We start from the raw sequence: 21,961 nt of genomic DNA on the forward strand, positions 1-21,961 counted from the left end.
TTTGTTTGTTTTAAAAATAGATAGCTCATTAGAGCCGTAGTTAGATTATTGCACTTTTTTTTTGGCTTTCCAGACGTTGAACACCGGGTTCGTCGCTAATGCTACTCAAATCCTTCAGTCTTTTTCAAAGTAAATCTCTTAAAAATTATGAAATCTTATTAAATCTAAAAATTACCATCCTTCAGCACGCACCAATCCATCAGTCATGCCTGTCAATGATCATGGGGCGATTATTTTTCTAGCTTCCCACCAAGATGACACTTGGTGAAAATCACCGTTGAAATTCACACGCAAAGGCTGTCGACGTAATACCGAGGTTGAGCTTTCTTTTTGCATCACCTTTTGCGAAAGGAGTGGATCTGCCAAAGATACGTTTATTGTTTTGGGAATCGTTAACGACTCTTGTAGTGAGCAGCACAGGTCGCCATAATTCCATAGCATCTGGCAGGCAGTAGTCATTAGATGGTCATCAACAGCTGGACACGCAGTTTGATATGATGGTTGGAAAATGAAATTAGATAATCAAAACATAACCGTTGCTGGGAACATTGGCGGTTATTGGTATCTATACTATGGGATGCAATACTGTAAAAACAAAGAGGAACGACTCATTTTTTCAAAGATCAAATATAGATTAATGCACGTGGTCTCATCGTGATGGAAGTTTGTAATCGTACAACGTTCACAGAAGTTGATTTATTTATTTTTAAATTGTAGTCACGTTACCAAATTTCAGGTCAATTGTGACTTCCCGGGGATAAGATTTGAACTCGTGATCTTTAGCGTGAGAGGCTTGGAGGGCGGCCACACATTTGCTGCTTAATCTTTTCGTTCATTGTGATTGTTTTTTTCTCTTTGACTTAAGATGTTTCAACCTAAATGAAGCCCTGCTCTGTATTCGCGACTTAAAGCTCGTCTACTTAGAATTTGAACGCTTGCAATTGATGATTTCTTAGGATTGGTTTTACATAGAAGAAAAACTAAAGCATCAAATTGCAGGGTTGTGAATTTAATTTTGTCATCGATATCATCACCATTTCTGCAATCAACCTTTGCACAGTGCTTTCGTACACCTCAACTTCCACATTTTCTACATTTTCACAAAATTTTCTTTTGCCTTCTAATTCACTTGACGATAGCCCAATAGTTTTCTATTTAGTTTAACTGAAATTGTGGTAGGTAGCAATCTATGGCCAAAAAATTAACGTTGTTTAACTTCCTGGTTATGGTAATAGCTGGAAAATTCTGTATAGAACTTCACGGAACCTCGTGGCATGCTTATCCTCCTCGGACTCAAGATTGGCATACGGGGAAATAATTCCAGCATTCCCCATGGCAAAGTAATCACGCATTTGTTCATTAATCTCATACAATGCAGTGACGTTAAACAGCAGCATACGTTGATGGCACAGGGTAAGTCCCATTCCATCCAAATCAACACTTGGCTTACAGGAGTGGAACTTCAGATCAGAAAGTGGCTCCACTTGTCATTTGCGAACACTAGTGCACCTAGCGGTAGAAGGCATCTTCTGCCTTCAGTTTAGATAGGCAGCATGCTATGATAGTGTGAGTGCACATAGAAAGCCCGTGTGGAACGCTACCACAACGCATCGCTTGTTGAGCAGAAAAACGAACCACTTTTTGATTCACCGATTTGTTTGCACTTCCCCTTCTGTTCTGTGCTTGGCTGCTATAGGATCTTTCGGGCCCCCAATCCTAAGTTTGAACAGAACACTTAGGCTGAGGTTGTCCATCCCGATCAGCAGCTTTGGTAGAGTTCGTATTGTTTCACAGAGAGGCCTTTGCGCTTTTGAGCTTGGTTCGATCCTCTTGATGAGTTACTGAAGGGTAAATGATGTAGGTGCTGAAATGCCTTACTTATCGGCAACAGAGTCTTCCAACTGTGCAAACGTTGGAATGAAAGCATCGATGAAAGCCACCAAATGTGTTGTTGTGCGATGACAATGTGACGTAAATCCAATAAGATTGTTCAGAATACAGTTGTTTTTGGTTAACCTCGCATCGTTTACGAAAATTATCAAAATTAAAAACATGAACCTTGATACATAAAATAGCATAGCGCTTATGTATAGCGGACGTCACTTATGTGTACAAGGAGTGAAACATTTTCATTTTTTCTCTGAAAATGTATGCTTGCGCCAATTTATATGCATGCTTCAATCAAATTTCTAACAAGTGTGAAGTGTTTTCGAGTGTCATTTAGGATGTAGATTCCGAATATGGTAAAAAACTTATGTTGGCGTTTACGTCACAGTGTGGACCTTGTTTTCAAAGGGAACTACTGGCAACATTCGAAAATCATCTAGCAACATATGGCTTGCCGAAACTATCACATTCCGAGGATGAGAGGACGATTGGAGAAATGTGATTTCACCGCCTCGAGATGACCACTTACCATGACTGCATTCTGCCCTTGTTTGGGAGACCAATTTTCATCGCTCGTCAACTTTGGTAGACTTGAACTTTTGGAAACGTATCACTCGGTGGCCTTGACAGACAAGGTTTGACTTATTGGTTCAAAAATGCTATGACATTAAGTGAGCAGAGGGGGTACACGACGTTAGGCATACGGACGTTAGGCATACGGACGTTAGGCATACGGACGTTAGGCATACGGACGTTAGGCATAATGTACGATAGGCATAATGGACGTTGGGCATAAAGGACGTTAGGCATAATCTACCCGATGAATTCCAGAAGGATGATAATGGGGACCATCTATTGACAATAATGAAAGAGCCTTAATTTTTGGAACTCATGAAAACTTGCTACGTCTTGGACAGGCAAGGTTTTAGGTTGCAGATGGTACGTTTGCCACAGTTCCTTGTTTGTTTCGGCAACTCGTCACTGTTCATGGAATTATCACTCCCTCACATCAGCAGAGGGTTCCGCTAGTTTTCATTATGATGACAACAAAAACAGAATCGATATATCTAAAAGTATGGCAGAAATTCTGGAAGCACCAGCTATGTTTTTTTGTTATTGAATGAAAAACCACAGAATTCACCATTCTTCATTTCATGAGCTGTTCTTTGCAATAATATTTTTTTTTCAACCTGTTTTTTTTTGTTATTGAATGAAAAATCACAGAATTTACCATTTTTTATTTCAGGAGCTGTTCTTTGAGGAAAACCTTTTTTTCTTTGAAAATTGCAATATGTTTGTAAGAATATATTACAACAAATGTGTGATTTTTTTTATTTCTAGAGTCGATTGATTTCAAGATATAGTTCAAAACTATGCTGAATTTTCATTGCCAGATTACTTAACCGCTATGGCTACTAATCTTGGATCTAGTCACTTATGATATGATAAATAATGGATTCCAAACTGTGCTAACTATGTTTGTTAAAATGGAAACTTTTTTTTTTTATTCAACGCTTAGCCTAATTTAGCATTGTTTACCACGCTCGAAACAGGTTTCTAGAGATGCACATCAGCAAGGTATTTTATGCCTATCGTCCATTATGCCTAACGTATATTATGCCTAACGTCCATTTAGCCTAATGACGTTATGCCTAAAGTCCATTATGCCTAACATCCGTATGCCTAACGTCCATATGCCTAACGGCCGTATGCCTTTCGTATTTATGCCTAATGGGGTACACTCGCGCAGAGATCGAAGTAGGTCGCACTGAAGAAGTGACGTGTTTGAATTTTGCTCCCGTGTTTAACAAATTGTGAATATTCTTGCGAACATAATATGTTTTTGCGTATTGGAATGTTCGAATCTGAGAGTGGAACAGTTAGAGCTGATCGGAACGGGGATCGTGAGCCAACATCTGGAGGTTCATCGACAATGCTGCAATGACGGTGCGTTTATTCCGATGCACTTCTTCCCGAGGCCAGTGCAAGGGGAAACTGATTTTGTTATCATCAAGATCAAAGAGATGGAGCTCCATTTGCGAGAACAATTGATCTTAAGAATCACGAAGAGGCGGGCTAATTACAGAGCATTCGGGTGAGATCCTTTCTTTATATTTCATTTGTTTGCATTATAATTATATTAGTATTCATAAAATCTTTACCAAATTATGTCCCAGGGTTTAAATTGAGGAGCTCGACTAGCTTGGTGGCTGCCACTTTTGATTACTGAGTAGAAGATCGTGGGTTTACTCCCAAGCTCCTTCAAAATAAAACAATTCCTAATGTCGCATCGCCTGCTTAAGCGAATCTTGACCCAACATCGTAGCATATATGGGGCCGTCGGTGAGTCGCTGGCCTCTCGTTAAGTAGATGGCACACCAACAATATCCTTGCTTTCCTCGTAACGGAGAATATAGGGCTGGCCGGCAATGGCTATTATCATGCTTTTCCTGTTCTGAATTTTGAGTGGAAAGCTATTCACTCCCAAATTGTTTTCCTTAAGAAATTAGAATAAGATCGTTAAAGTAGATACATGACAGTTGCCAGTATGCAATCTACGAATTACTCCGTTGCAAATGCAACGTAACAAATTTTTTATCTTTTAGAACGATTCTGAGGCTTAAACTTATTCGAATTTCTGGATATAAAAAATAAACTAATAGGGTTACGGGATGTGAAGGAAGACATTCCGCACAACTACCATAAACTGAACTAGTTCATGTTGATCTTCGTCAAGCTTCGCCTACAATTTGGACTTCTACATCAACACATGTCAGGCAGCCTTCGGGTTCAATTGGCTAAAATTGGTGAGTGCGTTCCATTTTGTAAATTTTTATCTTTTCAAACCAGTAACGTTGGGAGATCACCTTTTTGTGTGGCGTTAAAGGTATAATATCCACCACCGAACCCTAGTCGTGACAATTTCAAACTAGGGAATCAGGATTTTCCAGTAATCATAGGATCACATTTAACTGCTTGTTACTTTTTATGACTTGATAATTGCGGCAAGACTCGCGTAGTGACCACCGTGCCGTTATGCATTTCTATATTGTGTATTTCAAATAAAAAATATTGTTTATGTTCATGGATTTCACATAATCCTTTTCCCTTTGTCCTGCTCTTTTTCCTTTCCCTCTTCTATTTTCAGAAAGCGAGTAATGGCGCTATAGCCATAAGTCATAAAAGGCTAGGACAAGAGCTAGTGCTCATTCCCCAACCATCAGAAGAAAATGGAGCATCACTTAACCTTTCTAGCTTTGATGCTTCGAACGACCAAGCAATCATTATCAAAATCGGAACGTATGGTACGAGATGGCCACGTATCATCCATTGGATTCTGTAGCATCGTGTTTAAATATTCGATTTAAACAGGCTCGATGTTTTCTGAATCATCTTGCCCGTTAAATGCTGCACAGTAGGCCTGGAAACCAACATTGGCCTGAACACACGTCGGACTGATTAAAGACGCACCGCTGACCCGAAACGGACGAGCCAATTTTCCAAGCAGAACTACTTGTCAGAGTCCACCAACCCGTACACCTTGCCGGACAATTCGAGCAGTTTCAAGGTCTACAGCGCTTCCAAAACAATCGCTTCCCAGGCCAGCAAAAGTCGCATTCTCCACTTCTTCAATACCCCACCCGTATGCTCGGAAAAAATCCGAGGATCTGCTGCTGACTGCATTCACCACCAAGGACTGCCACCCGTCGCAAGTGCGAATGTTCCGGCTGAAATCTGAAAGTTCCTCCTCCGGATTGGTCGAGTTCCCAAGCGTAGCCCTGGCAGTGAACGCCATCATGAAGTGCAACCACAGCGCGATCGATCACGAATGCACAAAACTCCCGTTCATTATGAAGCAGTTAGTTGGAAGTGCAAAAAGGCAGGAGTAAAAATAATTTGTTGAACTATTTGAGTTTTTGCCAAGACGGTCCTCCACCGTTACATGTTGGACGATGGAATGGTTGGTGTAGCAGCCACCGCCATGGATGTATTCGAGCAGTTCGAATGGTCGGATGGTATAGTTTTTGTTTGGTTGTTGACTTTCCGATTAAAACTCAAGCACCGCCCGTCGTGACCGGCCCAAGATTTTCAGCGTCGGCCACGGCTACACGAGTTAGCGATGCAACTCCCACTTCTGCGGTTGCTTCCAAAGCTGCTGCTGCTGTTCCGTCTGCTGGTCCGTTTCCTTTTAAATTAGTAAAAAAAAAGACGGGCCAGCAGCAGCATTGGAAGCAGCGGCAGCCGTAGGAGCTGCATCGCTAGTTCGTGTAGCCAATGCCCGGAAACCTCGATCAGGTCAAGATACCGATGTTAGCTGTTCTTCGTCTGGAAGGAAATGTGGATGCGACTGCCGTCACGGGTGTAACGATTTTGAGAATCCATGGCGTGACTTGGTGGAGATTCACGGTTGTTTTGAAAATAATTTAACTAGGAGTGGCAACATCAATAACATTTTGACACATGCACACTGCGCAGGCGCAGAAAAATTTCAGTGTTGCCAGTAACTTTAAAGATCATAAAAATTGTAACCATGGGTGCCAAACAACGACAATGACTGCACCCGGGTGTGCCCAAGTTTGATTTTGGCACACTGTGTAGAGTGACCAACCCCTTGATTAGATTAGAAAAATGCTATGAAATTACGTGCCAATTATTAGGAATCGAATGATCCCCAGAAGTTTGTGTATGTATAGATCCCAGCTCCTTCAGCTTCCGCTTTTCTATCTAAGAAGCAAGGTAGACAACTACTTAGGCCTCATTATGCTCATTTTGGGCCTGTCGAGCAGTAAATACCAAATATATCCATGATGTTTCGTTAACGAGTCAATTAAATATATGTTTGGTAACGATACATTAAATCAAAGGCTACCAATCAAAATCTATAAGAACGCACGGAAAGAATTTTGACAAGAAGCAGTGTTGCATTCTTAGCAACAAATAAACAATTGTGACTTTTTTTATCAAATGTACCGGTACATTTGGAAAGGTGAATAAATTTAGAAGTGATCTGTAGTATAAACATTCCATTTTGAGTAAAAACCCACTCGAAAAAGAGATGCAAAGTGCGCGTTGTTCTTAGTAGGCGCACAATTAGATGTCAGCCCTTCTTCTGGATCCTGAAATTGAAGATAACTTCGTTCGCTGCATTCATGTGCTCGAATATAAATTTACCGAAACTTTCTAGATTGTCATAACATATGCATGATCGACGGAAAACAAATCGAGAAAGAAAAAACAGGTACTTGATGGTACGCTTATCTTTTGATTTTATTTTGAGTATGTTAACCTTGAAATAAAAAAAAGTTATAATCAAATGAATAATCTATTTCGAAATCTGCAACAGCTCTACTTTCAAATACCATAGGATTGGGATTGGGATTGGGATTGGGATTGGGATTGGGAGCAATATCGAATGTTTATGGAATATAGCTTCGATCCAAACATTTCTTTGCAACCCAAAGATGGAATTATTTATGCTCTGGAATCTCTGACTACTTCTATAGTTGATGCAAGAGCTGCCTCAGTACCAAAATGCGAGGTTAAATTCGATTGAATTATAAAAGACGACGATCTTCAGTTCTTGATCCGTCTTAAAAATGTCCGTAGGAGACAATATCAAAGAACACGCGATCCTGCCATGAAAGTTATCTGGCGGGATTTGCAAAAACAAATTAAAAAGCGATTCTCTGCTCTGAGGAACAAAAATTTTGAAAATAGTGTTTCTAAATTAGACCCAAGTTCCAAACCTTTTTGGAACCTCACATTTTTTTTTAAAAAACCTCAAAAGCCAATTCCAGCGCTTAAAGAAGGTGGCCACATTGTGATCACAAATTCGAAAAAGCTCAGAAACTTGCTAAGCAATTCGAGAGTTCCCATAATTTCAGTTTGGGTCTTTCTAGTCCTATTGAGAATATCGGGTTAATCTGAATATTTTTTCTCGGGAAAATATTTTTGATGATTTCTGGGGGACTGATTGGGACGAATTAAGATCTATAACTGAAAATTGTCATAATATGAAAGCTCCAGGATGGAATTTTCTATATCCTCATCAAAAAAATAACTCCCAACGAGAACCTTGTCTTTCTTGGTAAAATTATTTAACTGATTATTCCATTTGGCACACTTTCCAGATAAATGGAAAAATGCAAAAGTTGTTCCAATTTTGAAGCCGGATAAAAATCCAGCTGAAGCTTAGAGTTACCAATTTAATTCGTTCAAACAAATGTCTGAACTTGCTCTTCTAGACATAGAAAAAGCATTCGGCAAAAAAGGTTCAAAAGGTTTAACTTTCCACTCTCAAACGTAATTAATGACCGCTCCTCTGTCTAAAAAAAACACGAACTGGTCAGTAAATTTGAGCAGCATCGCAATAAAGGAGCGTTTTTCAAAAGTTTAAGAAGCATTTCATTGTTTTAATGGAACAAAAACTATTTTCTCTCTAAGTATTCAGTGTTAGCAACCTCTGATCGAACAAGGCGTCAATAATCTTTTTTTTTCGGATGAGTGAAATTATATCATAGTATTTAAACCTAACCTGCGTGTCACCCATAATTATCAAATGAAGGTCCCCGTTACGTACCTGTAAATAGATAAAAAAAATTACGATTAGTTTTAAATTATAAGCTATTGGCAACACTATATTTTATTTTTGTCGAATTGTAATAATTGAAAACTTGATCATGTCGAAAGCTATATAATTGTACGGAAGTTTTAAAACTTCAAATAAGATTTGAAGCTTTAATGTGCAGAATACGAGTACACGCCAATTCAAGGCATTGGAAACTTGTTTCCAAAATCAAAAACTTGTTTCTCAAATCCCACTTAAGCCTGTTTGAGTGAAATACATTTGTCAAGACTACGTAGGTACGTGCTCGAGAACACGAGTTTATGGGTTTCATTACTTTCTATACAATCCATCGAACACTAAATTCAATTTATGACATTACTAGAGCGTTCTTTAGAGGTCAGAGATGGCTGATAACGTTTAAAAAAATATTCAGCAAGCATTAGTACTATACTCCCTTAGCTCAGTCGGTAAAGGTGAAGCTATATATACCATGCTGGAAACGGCTGGGTTCGATTCCCAGTCTGGTCTAGTTTTTTTGGATTGTAGAATTGCTGGACTCCCCAAAGCTTAGAGAATGATTGTTCTTAGTGGGGACGTAATAATCAAAAAAAAAGAAGAAGTGGTTCAAAACTGTGGAAAAAATAACTGATGATGGCGTATTAACAAAAACGAATTAATACCAAATATTATACCAACAAAGACACTGTTAATCCTGTAGCAAATACATTGAATTGAATTGAAAGTTTTCATTCATAAAAAATGATCCCCGCTAATTTTTTGAATCTCAACCAGCATTCCGTGATTTTCACCGTAGCAAATATCAAACCATTAAAACAAGTTGACCATACGCCCTCATCCCTTTAATCGTCCAATTCCGCTCGACGGTATTGACCTATCTCAACATTCCGCATCGCTGGCTGCTGCTAGCGAAATGCCTAGTAGCAAGAGCGCCATCAGCCCGCAGCAGCAGCAGCAGGTTTTCCGTCTGAACTCTTCCCACAACCCGCACGTAATCAGTCGCATCTAACAATAAGGCATGAGACCGACAGAAGGGCTGCTTTCGCGATGCGCGATCTACCAACACGTACAGCAGAGCAGCGACGAGGGCATCCCGAGGGGTCAACTCCAAATGTTTACGATCTTCACAGCATCTCGCATCCATCGCCGTAGTCAGCATGCAGCCAAATGCGATCGAGAGTGAGAGAAAGACTCACGCTCACTTTCATTTGGCCTCGACCGTCGTCGTCGATCTGTGTGTGTGCTTTCTCTCGTGACTCTGCCAATTTCTCCCTCAACGCGAACCAAGCTTGGAGCATAGAGTTACATATTGGGCTCCCCAAGAGATCGTGCGGTTGGAGTTGGAGTTTACCAACCAGATCTTCCGAATTTGGACAACCCGCCGATCAGTCGCGCTGTGGCAGTTGTATCCGTGAGTTCAACGCCTAGAATCTACAATCGCTACGATAGTTAAATTGAATTTTGGCGTCGCGTCGTGGAGTTTAAGTAGAGATTTTTGAATTTGGCTTTCAATTGTGCAGCCAAGGGTTTCAGATCGAAGAAAAGGAATTAAAATGGAAGAAGGATTTTTCTACCTGTCATCAGACTGGACCTGATTCCGGGTATCCTTAGGCTGCAAGGACAAAGGAAGTGCTTTGTTTCGACTTCTCGAGAGAAGCAACATGAAAACGGTTTTCTATGTGAAGTTCTGTTTTCAAAAGGTTACAGCAATCATTAGGAAGATGGAAAAGTCATAAAATACAATTCAATACAATACAAGCATACATCATTGAAGTGAGAATTTCTCGTGAAAAAAAAACGGAAAGTGAATAAAACAGATGGAAAATCAAAGACCGGAGAAGAAGGAATGAAGTGATTTTGAACAACGAAGAAATAGATTACTATGCGCTTATCATAGTACCACCATCTATGCTCGTCTTCTCCAATGGATTTGTTTTTTTTTTCGTTATTTGTAACATGTTTCGGGATGGATGTGGATGCGAAGGCAGCTGGGGTACAGCATCAGTTCGGTAGCGTCTAGAGCATCAGTTGAGGTTGGGAACTCTCGGCGTTTGATTGTGTTCGATTCGGGAGTGACACATCTGAAAATCGTTCTAAATTCAATTACAGTGAAAAGGAATAAGCCCCTAACTGATTTAACCGGTAACAATTAATCTCAATTGAGTGCCGAAATTCGATTGCTAGTGGATTACATAGCAACGTTATTTTAGAAAAAGAAAAGTGAGACAACGTTCCAAGTGTAACTGAAGGAAACGAAAACATATGAAGCCCCCTTTCATAATGTGCACATAATCCTTGAAGTGCATCGCAAACCAATAAAAGAAAAGTGAAAACCCAGAATTGACAAGGAATGTAGTGAAAGCTGAAGCTCTCAGACCTTCACGATCGCTACGAAACGAAATTATTGTGCAACTACCGCCAGAAAACCAAAAAAAAACAAAACCCATTCGCATAAAAACCTTCACTTGCATCCAAGGATACCCATTTCTCCCCTCGGAATACGGATTCTTTCCGTAGAGCTCTGCAACGCAACAGCAACAGCACCTTTAAATTTGGCGGTATTGGAACGAGCGGCGCCGTGAGCGGTGAAAATCATTAAAATGAAGGTAAGATCTTGAGGAGAGAAACTGTGGCTCTTGCTTGTATTTTCACCCGTTCCCCCGATCTGCCTTTCATCTCTGTGCCGAGTTTTCATCGAGAGCGAGAGTAATCGACGAAACCGGCTTCCAATCTGTTTATGTTTATTTTTTTTTCTGATTGTGAGCCCGAAAGTCACACGCACATGTATGGTAATGTTAATTGTTGCCGTATTATTTTTTTTTTTGGGAATGGTAGATTTTATTGTGTGGAAAAAAACTGTAGTGAACAGGTTCATAAAGTTTCAACCTGTGGAATTAGGGTGAAATGAGTGCTAAAATGTGTCAGGGTTTTATACTCCAAAACTGAAGTTTATTGAACTTGTGTATTTTGTTTGATTATCTTTATGCAAAAACCTTAATTAATGCACCTATGGTGAAATCTGACCCTTCTTAATAATATAAATTTCGACAATAGTGCTCATGTGATGTGATATAACAGATGAATTCTCAATTGATTTGAGGTATCGTATGATGGATTTGGACTCTGGCATGTCTGGATGTAGCCATTTTGGTCCTGAGCACTCCAGATGATTTCCATTGAATTGGCAGGATGTCTACTCAGTTCTCTAAATACATTTCCCTAAGTTTTCCAGGTTTTTTCCAGGACTACAACGGAAAGTTTCCAGGTTTTGACGTAGGACTACGTCTTTGATTTCTATATGGGGGTACACTTTGTGAAAACCGAAAATAAAACATGTAACAAATTAAGAAAGATTTTGAACGTTAATAACTCAGCTGCCCCTGGTCCAATTTCAATAATTTTATCTCCAATCGATCAGATATATAGCTACGCATCGATAACAGTGATAACGAATGTTGATTTTCAACAAGAAACTATTGAAAAACTGGTAAATGTCCAGCATTGTCCAAAAGCGTCGAATTAACTAACAAATCCACCAATTACCTACATGCATATGCTGCTTCCCCAGCAAAGTCATCAGAGAGTAGTAAGTAGACGAAACAAGTCGAAGTGGCAGTCGCCTCCGATCCTCGGGCGCGTGCGAATAGGGAGGATGGAATTGCGTAATATTTTGCACACTCATCGCCATATTCAGAACCAGTCACAAATTCTTCGAGATAACCACCATTCGTCGTCTGGCTCGCCGTGACGGTGTCTGCCGTATCTTCGGTCTGATTTACGAGGTGTGCTGAAGGTGTTCCAGAAAAATGAGATCCGTGATGCTGTCACCTGCACTAAACACGCCAAGCGTAAGCGGCCATGGATGTCATCTACGTTTTGAAGTGACAGAGACGCACTCTGTTTGGTTTCGGAGGTTAAATCATCACCAACTTTGGCAACAAAACGGCTCTTTTCAGGGCCACCAAGCTTATTACAGTAAAGAGTAGGAATAGAATTCATCTGCCTGTTTGTCCATATTCAGAACCAACGATCACACAAAATGCTCATGTAATCAAACTGGAAGCAGGGGTACAAATTATTTTGATCAACCTTGATCAACTTTGAATCGCCTCGGCCGGATATTTTCGATGGAAGAAGCAACAATCTAGCATCTAATTCGACGAAGACGGCAGGAAGCATTTGTGAAGCCGGGTACTGAGCTCCAATGTTACTGACACCAGGGAGGCAGCTACCACACCTGGACCCTACCAATCGACCCATCAACTCAACTGGGGACCAACGGCTTTACTTCCCGAAGTAAGACGTGATCAGAGATGTTATGCCTTAGAACATGCCGGTGGCGCCGACTGAGATTGGACCCAGGCCTGCTGGGGTGAGAGGTAATCACGCTTACCACCGGCGCCGATATCTTTCAAGGGTAATGAGATCGACCCAATTTTGAGTTTAGTTATCTCAGAAATAAGAAATAAAGTGCAGGAGCTCAGCGATGAGTAAATTTGCACTCAGTCTATTGGTACTACTCCGAGACTGAATAAAATTTTCGTCACATTCCTCATTTTCTGGCAGACTTTTTAGGTTTTTCACAGGAAACCATGATACAAATTTACTCATCGCTGAGTTCCTGCACTTTTGGCGATTATGAGTGAACTAAACTCAAATTTGGGTCGTTCTCATTCGCCGTGTACGCAAAAGGAAAAGAATCAGTGTCGCTACTTGATAGCAAACTACTCATAATGGGAGGAGTCTTTGTAGCTTTTATACCACTTGATTGCACATCATTCTGCTTTAACCTGAAAAGATATAAAAGAGCGCTGATGTATGGCATTAGCTCATTTCCGCTTCGGACGGCGTGGTGAACAGCAATAGCAGCAGTAGGAAGGTGGTGGCTAGTCCACTCCTTCACACCTAACAAGCAACAATTTACTGGTTGTGGCAAAGGAGGAAAAGGTCTGGTAAAGGAGGCGCCAAGCGTCATCACAAAGTTCTTCGAGATAACCGCCATCGGTCGTCTGGCTCGCCGTGGTGGTGTCAAACGTATCTCCGGTCTGATCAACGAGGTGTGCTGAATCATCAAGCCATCAAGCTTACATCAATAAAGAGTTGGAATAGAATTTATCTGTGCTTGTTTATCCATATTCAGAACCTCAAGCCCCCAACGACCACACAAAATGCTCTCCAGAGTTGTAATCTTGTAACCAAAGTTGGAAGCAGGGGTGCAAGTGATTTCGATTGATTCTCTTAATCAACTTTCTCTTTGAAAAGATTACTACAAATTTGGTACGCTTACAATTCAAAAACGGAAAGAGTTGAGATAATAGATAATTGATCAATTAAAAGAACTAAATGCTCTTCACATTTATTCCGTCCACTAGCGGTCCTACGTCAAGCTTCCGTTCGTGCCCCTAGGCACAGACCCTTCTACTTTTTGATTAAAATTACAAAATATTCACGCTAAAATATACACTTTTTTGATTAAAACAGTTGCTAATGTGCCACAAACGTGTCTAGTTGACATAGTTTTAAAATAACAGCTAAAAGTTGAACTTTTGTTCAAGTTGAAAGACATGTACTGCATGGTAAATTTTTAGCAGAATAAGAAAATTGTTTCATTGATGTAAGGATAGCTCTTTTCTTTCTATATTCTAGACCGAAAAACGTATTTTCAAATCTTGATGAATTTGGGTGTCTTAGTGGAATGCCTGTATAAAGAGAGAGAAGGATTACTAATTTCCATTTAATTCCATTACATTATTTGCTTATCCTTGACAGATACGCGTATGTCGGCTACAATGTATAGACTTCTTCAGTATCTTGTACTAATACTAGTATTAGTACAAGACACTGAAGAAGTCTGCACATTGTAGACGAAATACGCGTATCTGTCAAAGATAAGCAAATAAGGTAGTGGAATTAAATGGAAATTACTAATCCTTCTCTCTCTCTCTCTCTCTCTCTCTCTCTCTCTCTCTCTCTCTCTCTCTCTCTCTCTCTCTCTCTCTCTCTCTCTCTCTCTCTCTCTCTCTCTCTCTCTCTCTCTCTCTCTCTCTCTCTCTCTCTCTCTCTCTCTCTCTCTCTCTCTCTCTCTCTCTCTCTCTCTCTCTCTCTCTCTCTCTCTCTCTCTCTCTCTCTCTCTCTCTCTCTCTCTCTCTCTCTCTCTCTCTCTCTCTCTCTCTCTCTCTCTCTCCCTCTATCTCTTTCTCTCTATCTCTCTCTCTCTCTCTCTCTCTCTCTCTCTCTCTCTCTCTCTCTCTCTCTCTCTCTCTCTCTCTATTTACATTTTTAAATATAAATTTAAATAAAATACATACACAGACAACATTGTAAATATACAGTTTGAATATCACAACTTGAATCAATAGTAATCAATACGTTTCTGAATTTTAAATATTCTATTTTTAACAGAAATGCTGTTATTTTCAGAGGTATCATGTGTTATGTTTTTTCGAGGTGAAACTCATTTCATTATGGCAAGATTTTATGTTAATTACAAACATGAATAACCAAGGGCGGAGACGAGGCGTAGGGGAGTGCAAAACCTTGAATGAACTGGTAATATTTCAAACGATCAGAAATCTAGTTCCAATAGTCAATCATTTGTGTTACTAAGATTGGTTAAAAGCTTTATTACTAAGTCTAAGATAACAACAATTTGCAAAATCTTAATGTTTGAACATTTGTCTAGAAAAAAAAAGTCCCTTGCAATTTGCTCCATAGTACTCCAAAATTCTCTATCTATGGCTCTTTAATTCACTCTGATATTGTCTTAAAATTCTCAAACGGGTTCCTCAGTATTCACAAATTATTCCCAGCAAATTCAATGAAATAATTTTCAGAATGCTCAAAAAACTCTTCTTTGAGATCTCAAAAAATATATTACAGGGATGGACTTCAAACTATTTGACTACTACTTTAGTATTCGTTTGAACTTTACCTCCAAATTTCCTTGGAATTTTCCTAGAAACCTTCCGTAGAATCCCTTCGGAATCCTCCACCTTTTCATTGAATTCTTTTCAGAATTCCCATTGCACAGTGGGCCAGGAATTAAATCTTGCAGGAAAAAAGTAATAACGCTCTGGGATTTTCTCCAACTGAGTTGACGTCTTCAATGAAGATTCTTGATTTTTTTAGGACTACAATTTGTTGGATAAAAATAGTTCAAGCTTTGGCCGCAAAGATGGCACAGCGATACAAACTTTTTATTCCACAAGATAGAGGTTTACTGTTTCCAGCAAAGTTGTAAAACGTAAAATTTTATGAAAACTTGTCGAAGACATTAAATACATAACATATGTGGAACTTCATGCAAAAAGCTCACTCAAAGCTGACCCCTTTTTTGTTTTGCCTCAGTGGTATAACTGGCATAGTTGGACATCGATCTGTCAAAATAAAATTTTCGTGATATCGACACTGAGCATTCATTAAGGACCAATGTCGAAAATATAAATAATAGCTTCTTTCGTAAATGTCTTGTACATCAAAGTCAATACATGTAAGGGGCTGTCCATAAACTACGTAGACAGTTTAGGGGGGGGGGGGGTGTTGAGAATTATCCACGGCCCATACAAATTTTAAAAAAATGTATGGACAATTGTCTACGCAGGGGGAGGGGGGGTTCAAAAATCTGTCTACGTAGTTAATGAACAGCCCCTAAGCCACTAATTTTATTGGATAGGAGGACTCTATCTCTACACAATCATAGTCTTGGTTTTCTTGAGTGAGTTTTCATTTTCCAGAAATTCACGCAAAAAATAATTGTTTAAGTTTGCAGCATTGGCCTTTACGAAAGTAACCATTGAAGTTGACGGCGACTCTGCAACTCTTTACTCTTGGTAAAATCCCATAAGCATTTGACAATCTGCGCATGAAATCTAGCGGACTTTGTCTTACCTCTTCATTCCTCCAACAAGCCGCAAAGATTGACAGAATATATGGGAATATATGGGATTTTCATAGGAGTGAAAGGGTAAAGAAATGTTCACCAAGTTTCACGCACAGATTGATGTCTGCTTATGGGGTTTCACCATAGGAGTGAAGAGTTACAGAGTAAACGAAGAGACGGATTGTCAATAGTCACGGTAATGCGTAATGAGATGTAGACATGTGAGGTACAGATAATTTGTCGCCTCTTTTGTTCCTCCGCTGTTTAAATGCTTGACTGAGTTTGACGTATACATTTCCTTTATTTACCGTCGGTCTCTGTTCCGCAATCTAGTGTCAATCACCGACGGACATCGATTGCCATCCATTGACGGCAATCGAATGTGCAGGAAGACAGCTTCCACACCTGCGTAGGATATCGCACCCATTCAACACACATGACACATGGGGCGGGACCAACGGCTTTACTTCCCTTCCGAAGGAAGACGTGTCCAGAGATTTTTATGCCTCAGAAAAATCCCATCGACCTCGGCTGGGATTGAACCCAGACCCATTGGGGTAAGAAAGCAGTCACGCTTACCACTACACCACTGGCGCCGGCTAACTGAGTTTGACGTGTGGGCATTCTTTTTTCGACTAGCTCGACAGGGGTCTTCTCGAAGGATTTTTTTATCTAGTATTTTCAAGTCGGTCAGAAGCCAATCAAGAGCGTTGCTATTCAGTAATATTGCTTATTTACAGATGCAATATTTCTTCCTCTCTTCGATCTTTTTGGTTTACATTGGATTCATTACGGAAATTATGTTAATTGCATGTAATTTAATGCAAACAATTCGAAGATTTCTGGAATAGGTGTAAAACTATCATTTTGTTTGTGGTATGTTGAAATATTGTTAACTGTGCTTTTAGTGTGTCAACTTATGATAACATCATGGAACATAACTTATGGAAATATTCAGTTGATGCATATGAACGATTATTTTCGTTAGTAAATAGTGCTTAACTTTGATACAGCTAGCTGGGAGTCCCACCCTGGGACCTTAGCCATAGTGGTCGAAAAAATTTGTTATGATTGTGTGTAGCTTCTCCTTTGCCTTTTCGATCAACAATGATCAACCTTACCACGTTTTTTTGAAGAAATTTTCAATTGACGGCAATTGAGAAACATAGGGAGCGTGGAAATCTTGGATATTGCAGGTATTGATAAGGGCCCGATACCATTTATCATCCAGCTTGCAAAATTCTTGCGAAGGGAGCGATGCCAAGTCTTTTGAGCTGACTGCATATTTTTCAAATGAGACTTCTGACTCTTGTTTCAAATTTTGCTGCTTCTCTCTGGACTTCAAAATGTAAGCACTTAATGCCAAATTTACGTGGTCGTATTTTTTCTCCTACTAAACCTAATGAAATCAAAGTTTGATGGTTCCAAAAAATTAGAAAATGTCCAAAGAAGGAAATGTTACAAACATGTTTCTTCTAAGATTACCACAGTTTTGCTGTGTGAATCAAGGTGATGAATTTGTTAATGTTGGCTATATAATTATAAATAAAGCACATAAATGGTTAAGGAAATAGTAAGACATGAGTTCAGGAGTGCTAGGAACACACAGAATTATAAACCACGGTAGAATTATTTAAAAGAATTGACAAGCCCCTTGATCCCTTTTCTCATTTTACAACTCTTATAATCAATTTGACAGACCGATGTCCTTCTATACCACTTAAAATCACTGAAATGGGGTCGATTTTTGATGATCGAGTTCCACATATGTTATGTGCATTAAAGCTATGCATCTTCAAACAACTGAGGTATATTACTGTTCATTACTGTATTCCAAATCAAGCCCCAGATTGGTTGCAATCACCAAATAGTAAAGCTAAATCATTGATGTCCAATCGAGGTAGCACAATTTGAATCGAGTTGATATGGATTTCAATGCAACTCAAATCAGATTTTCGGTTCGGAGGTGAGTACATGTTGCCCCGACTTACTGTTCTATTCGGGGTTTTCACCTCAACCCATAGCTGTTCAAGCGATGCAAGATCGAGGCATCAATTTAAACGTTTAGTGACCGCTATCAAAATGCCACCACTTCGAGATTTAGTGCTGTTCAAATGGTTGCGACCATTGCGAACAGATTTGTAATTCGAAAACCGCCGATAACGTCTACAATGCAAATTCATCATTGTAGACGTTAACGCTGACGTCATTAACGGTTATCGGGAAACAATACTGATTGCAAAATACCGTGAATAACCCAACAAACAATTTTAGCTACATAAGGTAATGCTTGCCTGCACACTTAGAAATACTTAATCTTACACGTGACGGAATCCATCTTTGACATAAAGGATGAGACGAAAACAAAAATGTCATGTAAAATTAAATGCTCCGAGACTAAAAAGTTCGAAATTACGTTTGATTGAACTGAATTTTGCGTCTATTATGACTCAAATTTATATCAAAATTGACGCTCATATATGTCAGTCTCAGAGCACCTAAATTTAAATTAATTTTTCTAAGTGTGTGTATAAGCTTATCTGCAGCTAAAACTTCAGACTTCAAAAAAGCTATGACGATTGAACTTCGTCATCAAGCCATGTTTCGGTCAGCAACCCGACATCATAATTGAACTCAATTGCAGCCAGGAAAAAAAGTCGATCTTTGTATGTTGTAGTGGTAAGCGTGACTGCTTTCTAATACCCCAATCGGTCTGGTTTCAATCCCAGCCGAGTTCGGTGGGATTTTTCAGAGGCATAAAAATTTCTGGTCACGTCTTACTTCGGAAGGGAAGTAAAGCCGTTGGTCTAGGTACATGTGTAGTGCAGGCTATAAAAATATGTGTAGTGCATTGCTGATTTGTGAAGTAGTGTTAAGCTAAAATAAGGCTTGTTCAATCATTACATCAACTAACATATTGAGGTTTAATTATGAGAACACAATTAGCTTCACGCACTACTAATCAACTTTAGATTCAGCCTGCTGTTAATCAGCTTTGTACACCTTAAATCAACCAATAATCAGCTTCTGTTCTTACTGTTCAGCTTGAATTGTTACTTGGGATGATTTAATTCGAAATAATCAGTTGTGATCTCTTCGGTACTAAATTTAATTCTTTTAGAACATTAATACATAATCAAAAATGATTAAAGTTCAAGCCAATTTTTTTTAAATAGAATCAAATATGATTCAATTTCATTCAAAAAGATAACTTTCAATTTAATCAACCAAGATTAAATTGGGTACATTATCAGATGATTATTTTTTAGCAAGATTTAATTAATTTTTAATCATTCGATGTGATCAAACTGAGTTTAATGTCAAATTGATTAAATTTTAAGCCAAATAGAATAGTTTAATTTATCAGTGTAACTATATGTCGCTTTCGAAAGTGAGACAATGATTCAACGCATGAATCATTATTAATTCTCATTTTTGCATATGTACACGCTATTTCAAAACTACCCAAATTTGGGTAGAATCTACTCAGATCGATCAAAACTGAACCTACCCAAAAATGGGTAAACATGCATTTACCCAAATCTGGGTAAACGTACCTGCGTCACAAACTGGGTAACGGTTACTCAGATGTTGACATTTGATAAAAGGGTAAACTTTACCCATTTTAATAGAAATTAGATGACATGACCGCTGCAATAGCAAACATAAACAAACATCAAACATAACCTCACCCAACTAGCTCCTCTAGGCTGTTACTGATTGTTGATGTCGTATTTTTTTTTTTTTTTTTTTTTTTTTTTTTTTTTTTTTTTTTGTTGTGATCCAGTGGCAGCAACTTGCTAAAACTCTACACTGGACCCCTTTTATTGATAAATTTTGCTTCTATGAGCCTCTATTTTAAATCAACACACAGACGTTCCTAGGCTATGGTGCCCATTTGGTCACTGTTGTTTTTGTGCTGATCCAAATAGTTTTGATAATATAATTGCGCATTCTTTTTTTTTTTAATGTTGATTTTGTCCCAGTCTTGTCTTCTGTCGTCACTTATTTTGTCATTTTGTCTTGTGTATTAACCCCCACTTATCTTGTTTATTGTGTCAACTTGTGTCTATTGTCCTTCCCCATCTGTTACTCTGTCATGACTAATTTCATTGATATATAAAAATAGTAATATCAATTACAGGATAATATGGTTATTTCTCGATTACTTTTTCAAAGGGAAGCACCAGCTCCTGCAAACAATGCATCCGATCGTCGATCCGGCGCAACCGGCAGCTCGCACACGCTTATCAACGCCACCAGCAGGTAGAGGAAAATTTCCCCTATCTGATGATAGTGCCAGTTAAGCCAAATCGACGACCAAACGCACCACCTACAAAAGCCGATACGCTCCCTTGAAAAAGTTATCGAGATTTCTACTAATTAATGAATTATTGACAATTACCTCTCATGATCCTTGGCTCTGATTTTAACTTACCACTTTTTGATTATTTATCAAATACCTCTCCCAGAATATATAACTCCCCGATGCTTTGTTGGTTTCTGGTCTCATTTGGATTGGTCCTGAATTTGTTTGACATCCTGTTCGAAGTAATTCTTTGAGTTCCAGCTTGTACGTGTCTCACGTCATATGATTCGCCATTCATAAAGATAATGGGTTAAAAGGGAGTAAAACATACATAAAGGTAGATTAGTATTAGTTGTACTTGATCCAAACAATAGAAAGAAGCATAGATGACTTAGTAGAAAAATAAAACTAATAAATAGCTAAAAGTGCAATGGATAAGTGTTAGTTCCGGGATCATTTTAGTGTTAGTAGTTATGTTAGTTTTGATCCGTATTCAGCCCTGCTGGCCCCTCAAGCACTATTTGCAGCAATTGTGATAAGATTATGCGACACTGCTACTCCTACTATGTTAGATGTATGACTTGTCAATTTTCGCAACGCAATGTCTTTCAATAAATCACTCAATCAATTTGATGTTTGAAAATTTGCTCAAAAGGGCTTTGTTGACACATCATACCTTACCGAAAACTAAAGCACAACAATCCTAATTCTTATTTCAAACCTATCAACATATTTAACACATCTTTCCTAAAATTTCACTTGTTCGTAAGCGCCTGGTTGAAGATATGACTTTCGCTATTGACATTGTCTGTAATTAACAAATACACTAAATAGGAAGATTTATTATACAACTTCATAGGCTAGTCGCCTCCCTAAGCGGACCCCCCGCGTCCTATCTCTTATGTTAATTAACTTTCTGAATTCTATAATTGAAGTTTATTTAATAAATAACTGAAATCTTTAATCTACCTACATAACCCATGCTTTTAAATTACAATTTAACGTGTTTCAAGTACTTCTGGCTTTTACATATCTTATCTTATATCTTTGTTCGTCCCAGATGACACCTTCAAGTGACTAAAATGCTTCACTTTGAAGTTAGTTTCCAAGCTAATTTTAAATTGTATATTGTATAGGGTAAATGTTCCAACTACGCTCTCACGTTTCCACTATGTGGCCCCACAAAAATACATATGGGTATGTCACAATAGAAGCACACCGCAGTGGAAATCCCGAGCCATAGTTCAAACACTTATCCCAAATCAAAATGAAGCACATATAAGATTAGTTACAATACCAT

At 38.9% G+C, this 21,961-nt stretch overlaps 2 protein-coding genes across 5 annotated transcripts in view; one reads left to right on the top strand and one right to left on the bottom strand.

The window, feature by feature from the left end:
* Positions 1–21,961, bottom strand: part of Pde8 (phosphodiesterase 8) — a 379,861-nt gene that overhangs the window by 128,323 nt on the left and 229,577 nt on the right. The window lies entirely within an intron of this gene.
* The window catches only part of LOC135711156 (mucin-2-like), an 82,164-nt gene continuing 70,905 nt past the window's right edge, over positions 10,703–21,961 (top strand). For both annotated transcript variants that reach the window (XM_065233896.1, XM_065233897.1), the window contains exon 1: positions 10,703–11,079. In XM_065233896.1, coding sequence (XP_065089968.1) covers positions 11,074–11,079 — 6 coding nt within the window. In that variant the 5' untranslated portion in view covers positions 10,703–11,073. The remainder of the gene's footprint in view (positions 11,080–21,961) is intronic.

The sequence above is a fragment of the Ochlerotatus camptorhynchus genome, unplaced genomic scaffold, assembly GCF_037179485.1.
Source record: "Ochlerotatus camptorhynchus isolate MF236.1 unplaced genomic scaffold, CSIRO-AGI_Acam_v1.1 ptg000423l, whole genome shotgun sequence".
Taxonomy (NCBI): domain Eukaryota; kingdom Metazoa; phylum Arthropoda; class Insecta; order Diptera; family Culicidae; genus Ochlerotatus; species Ochlerotatus camptorhynchus.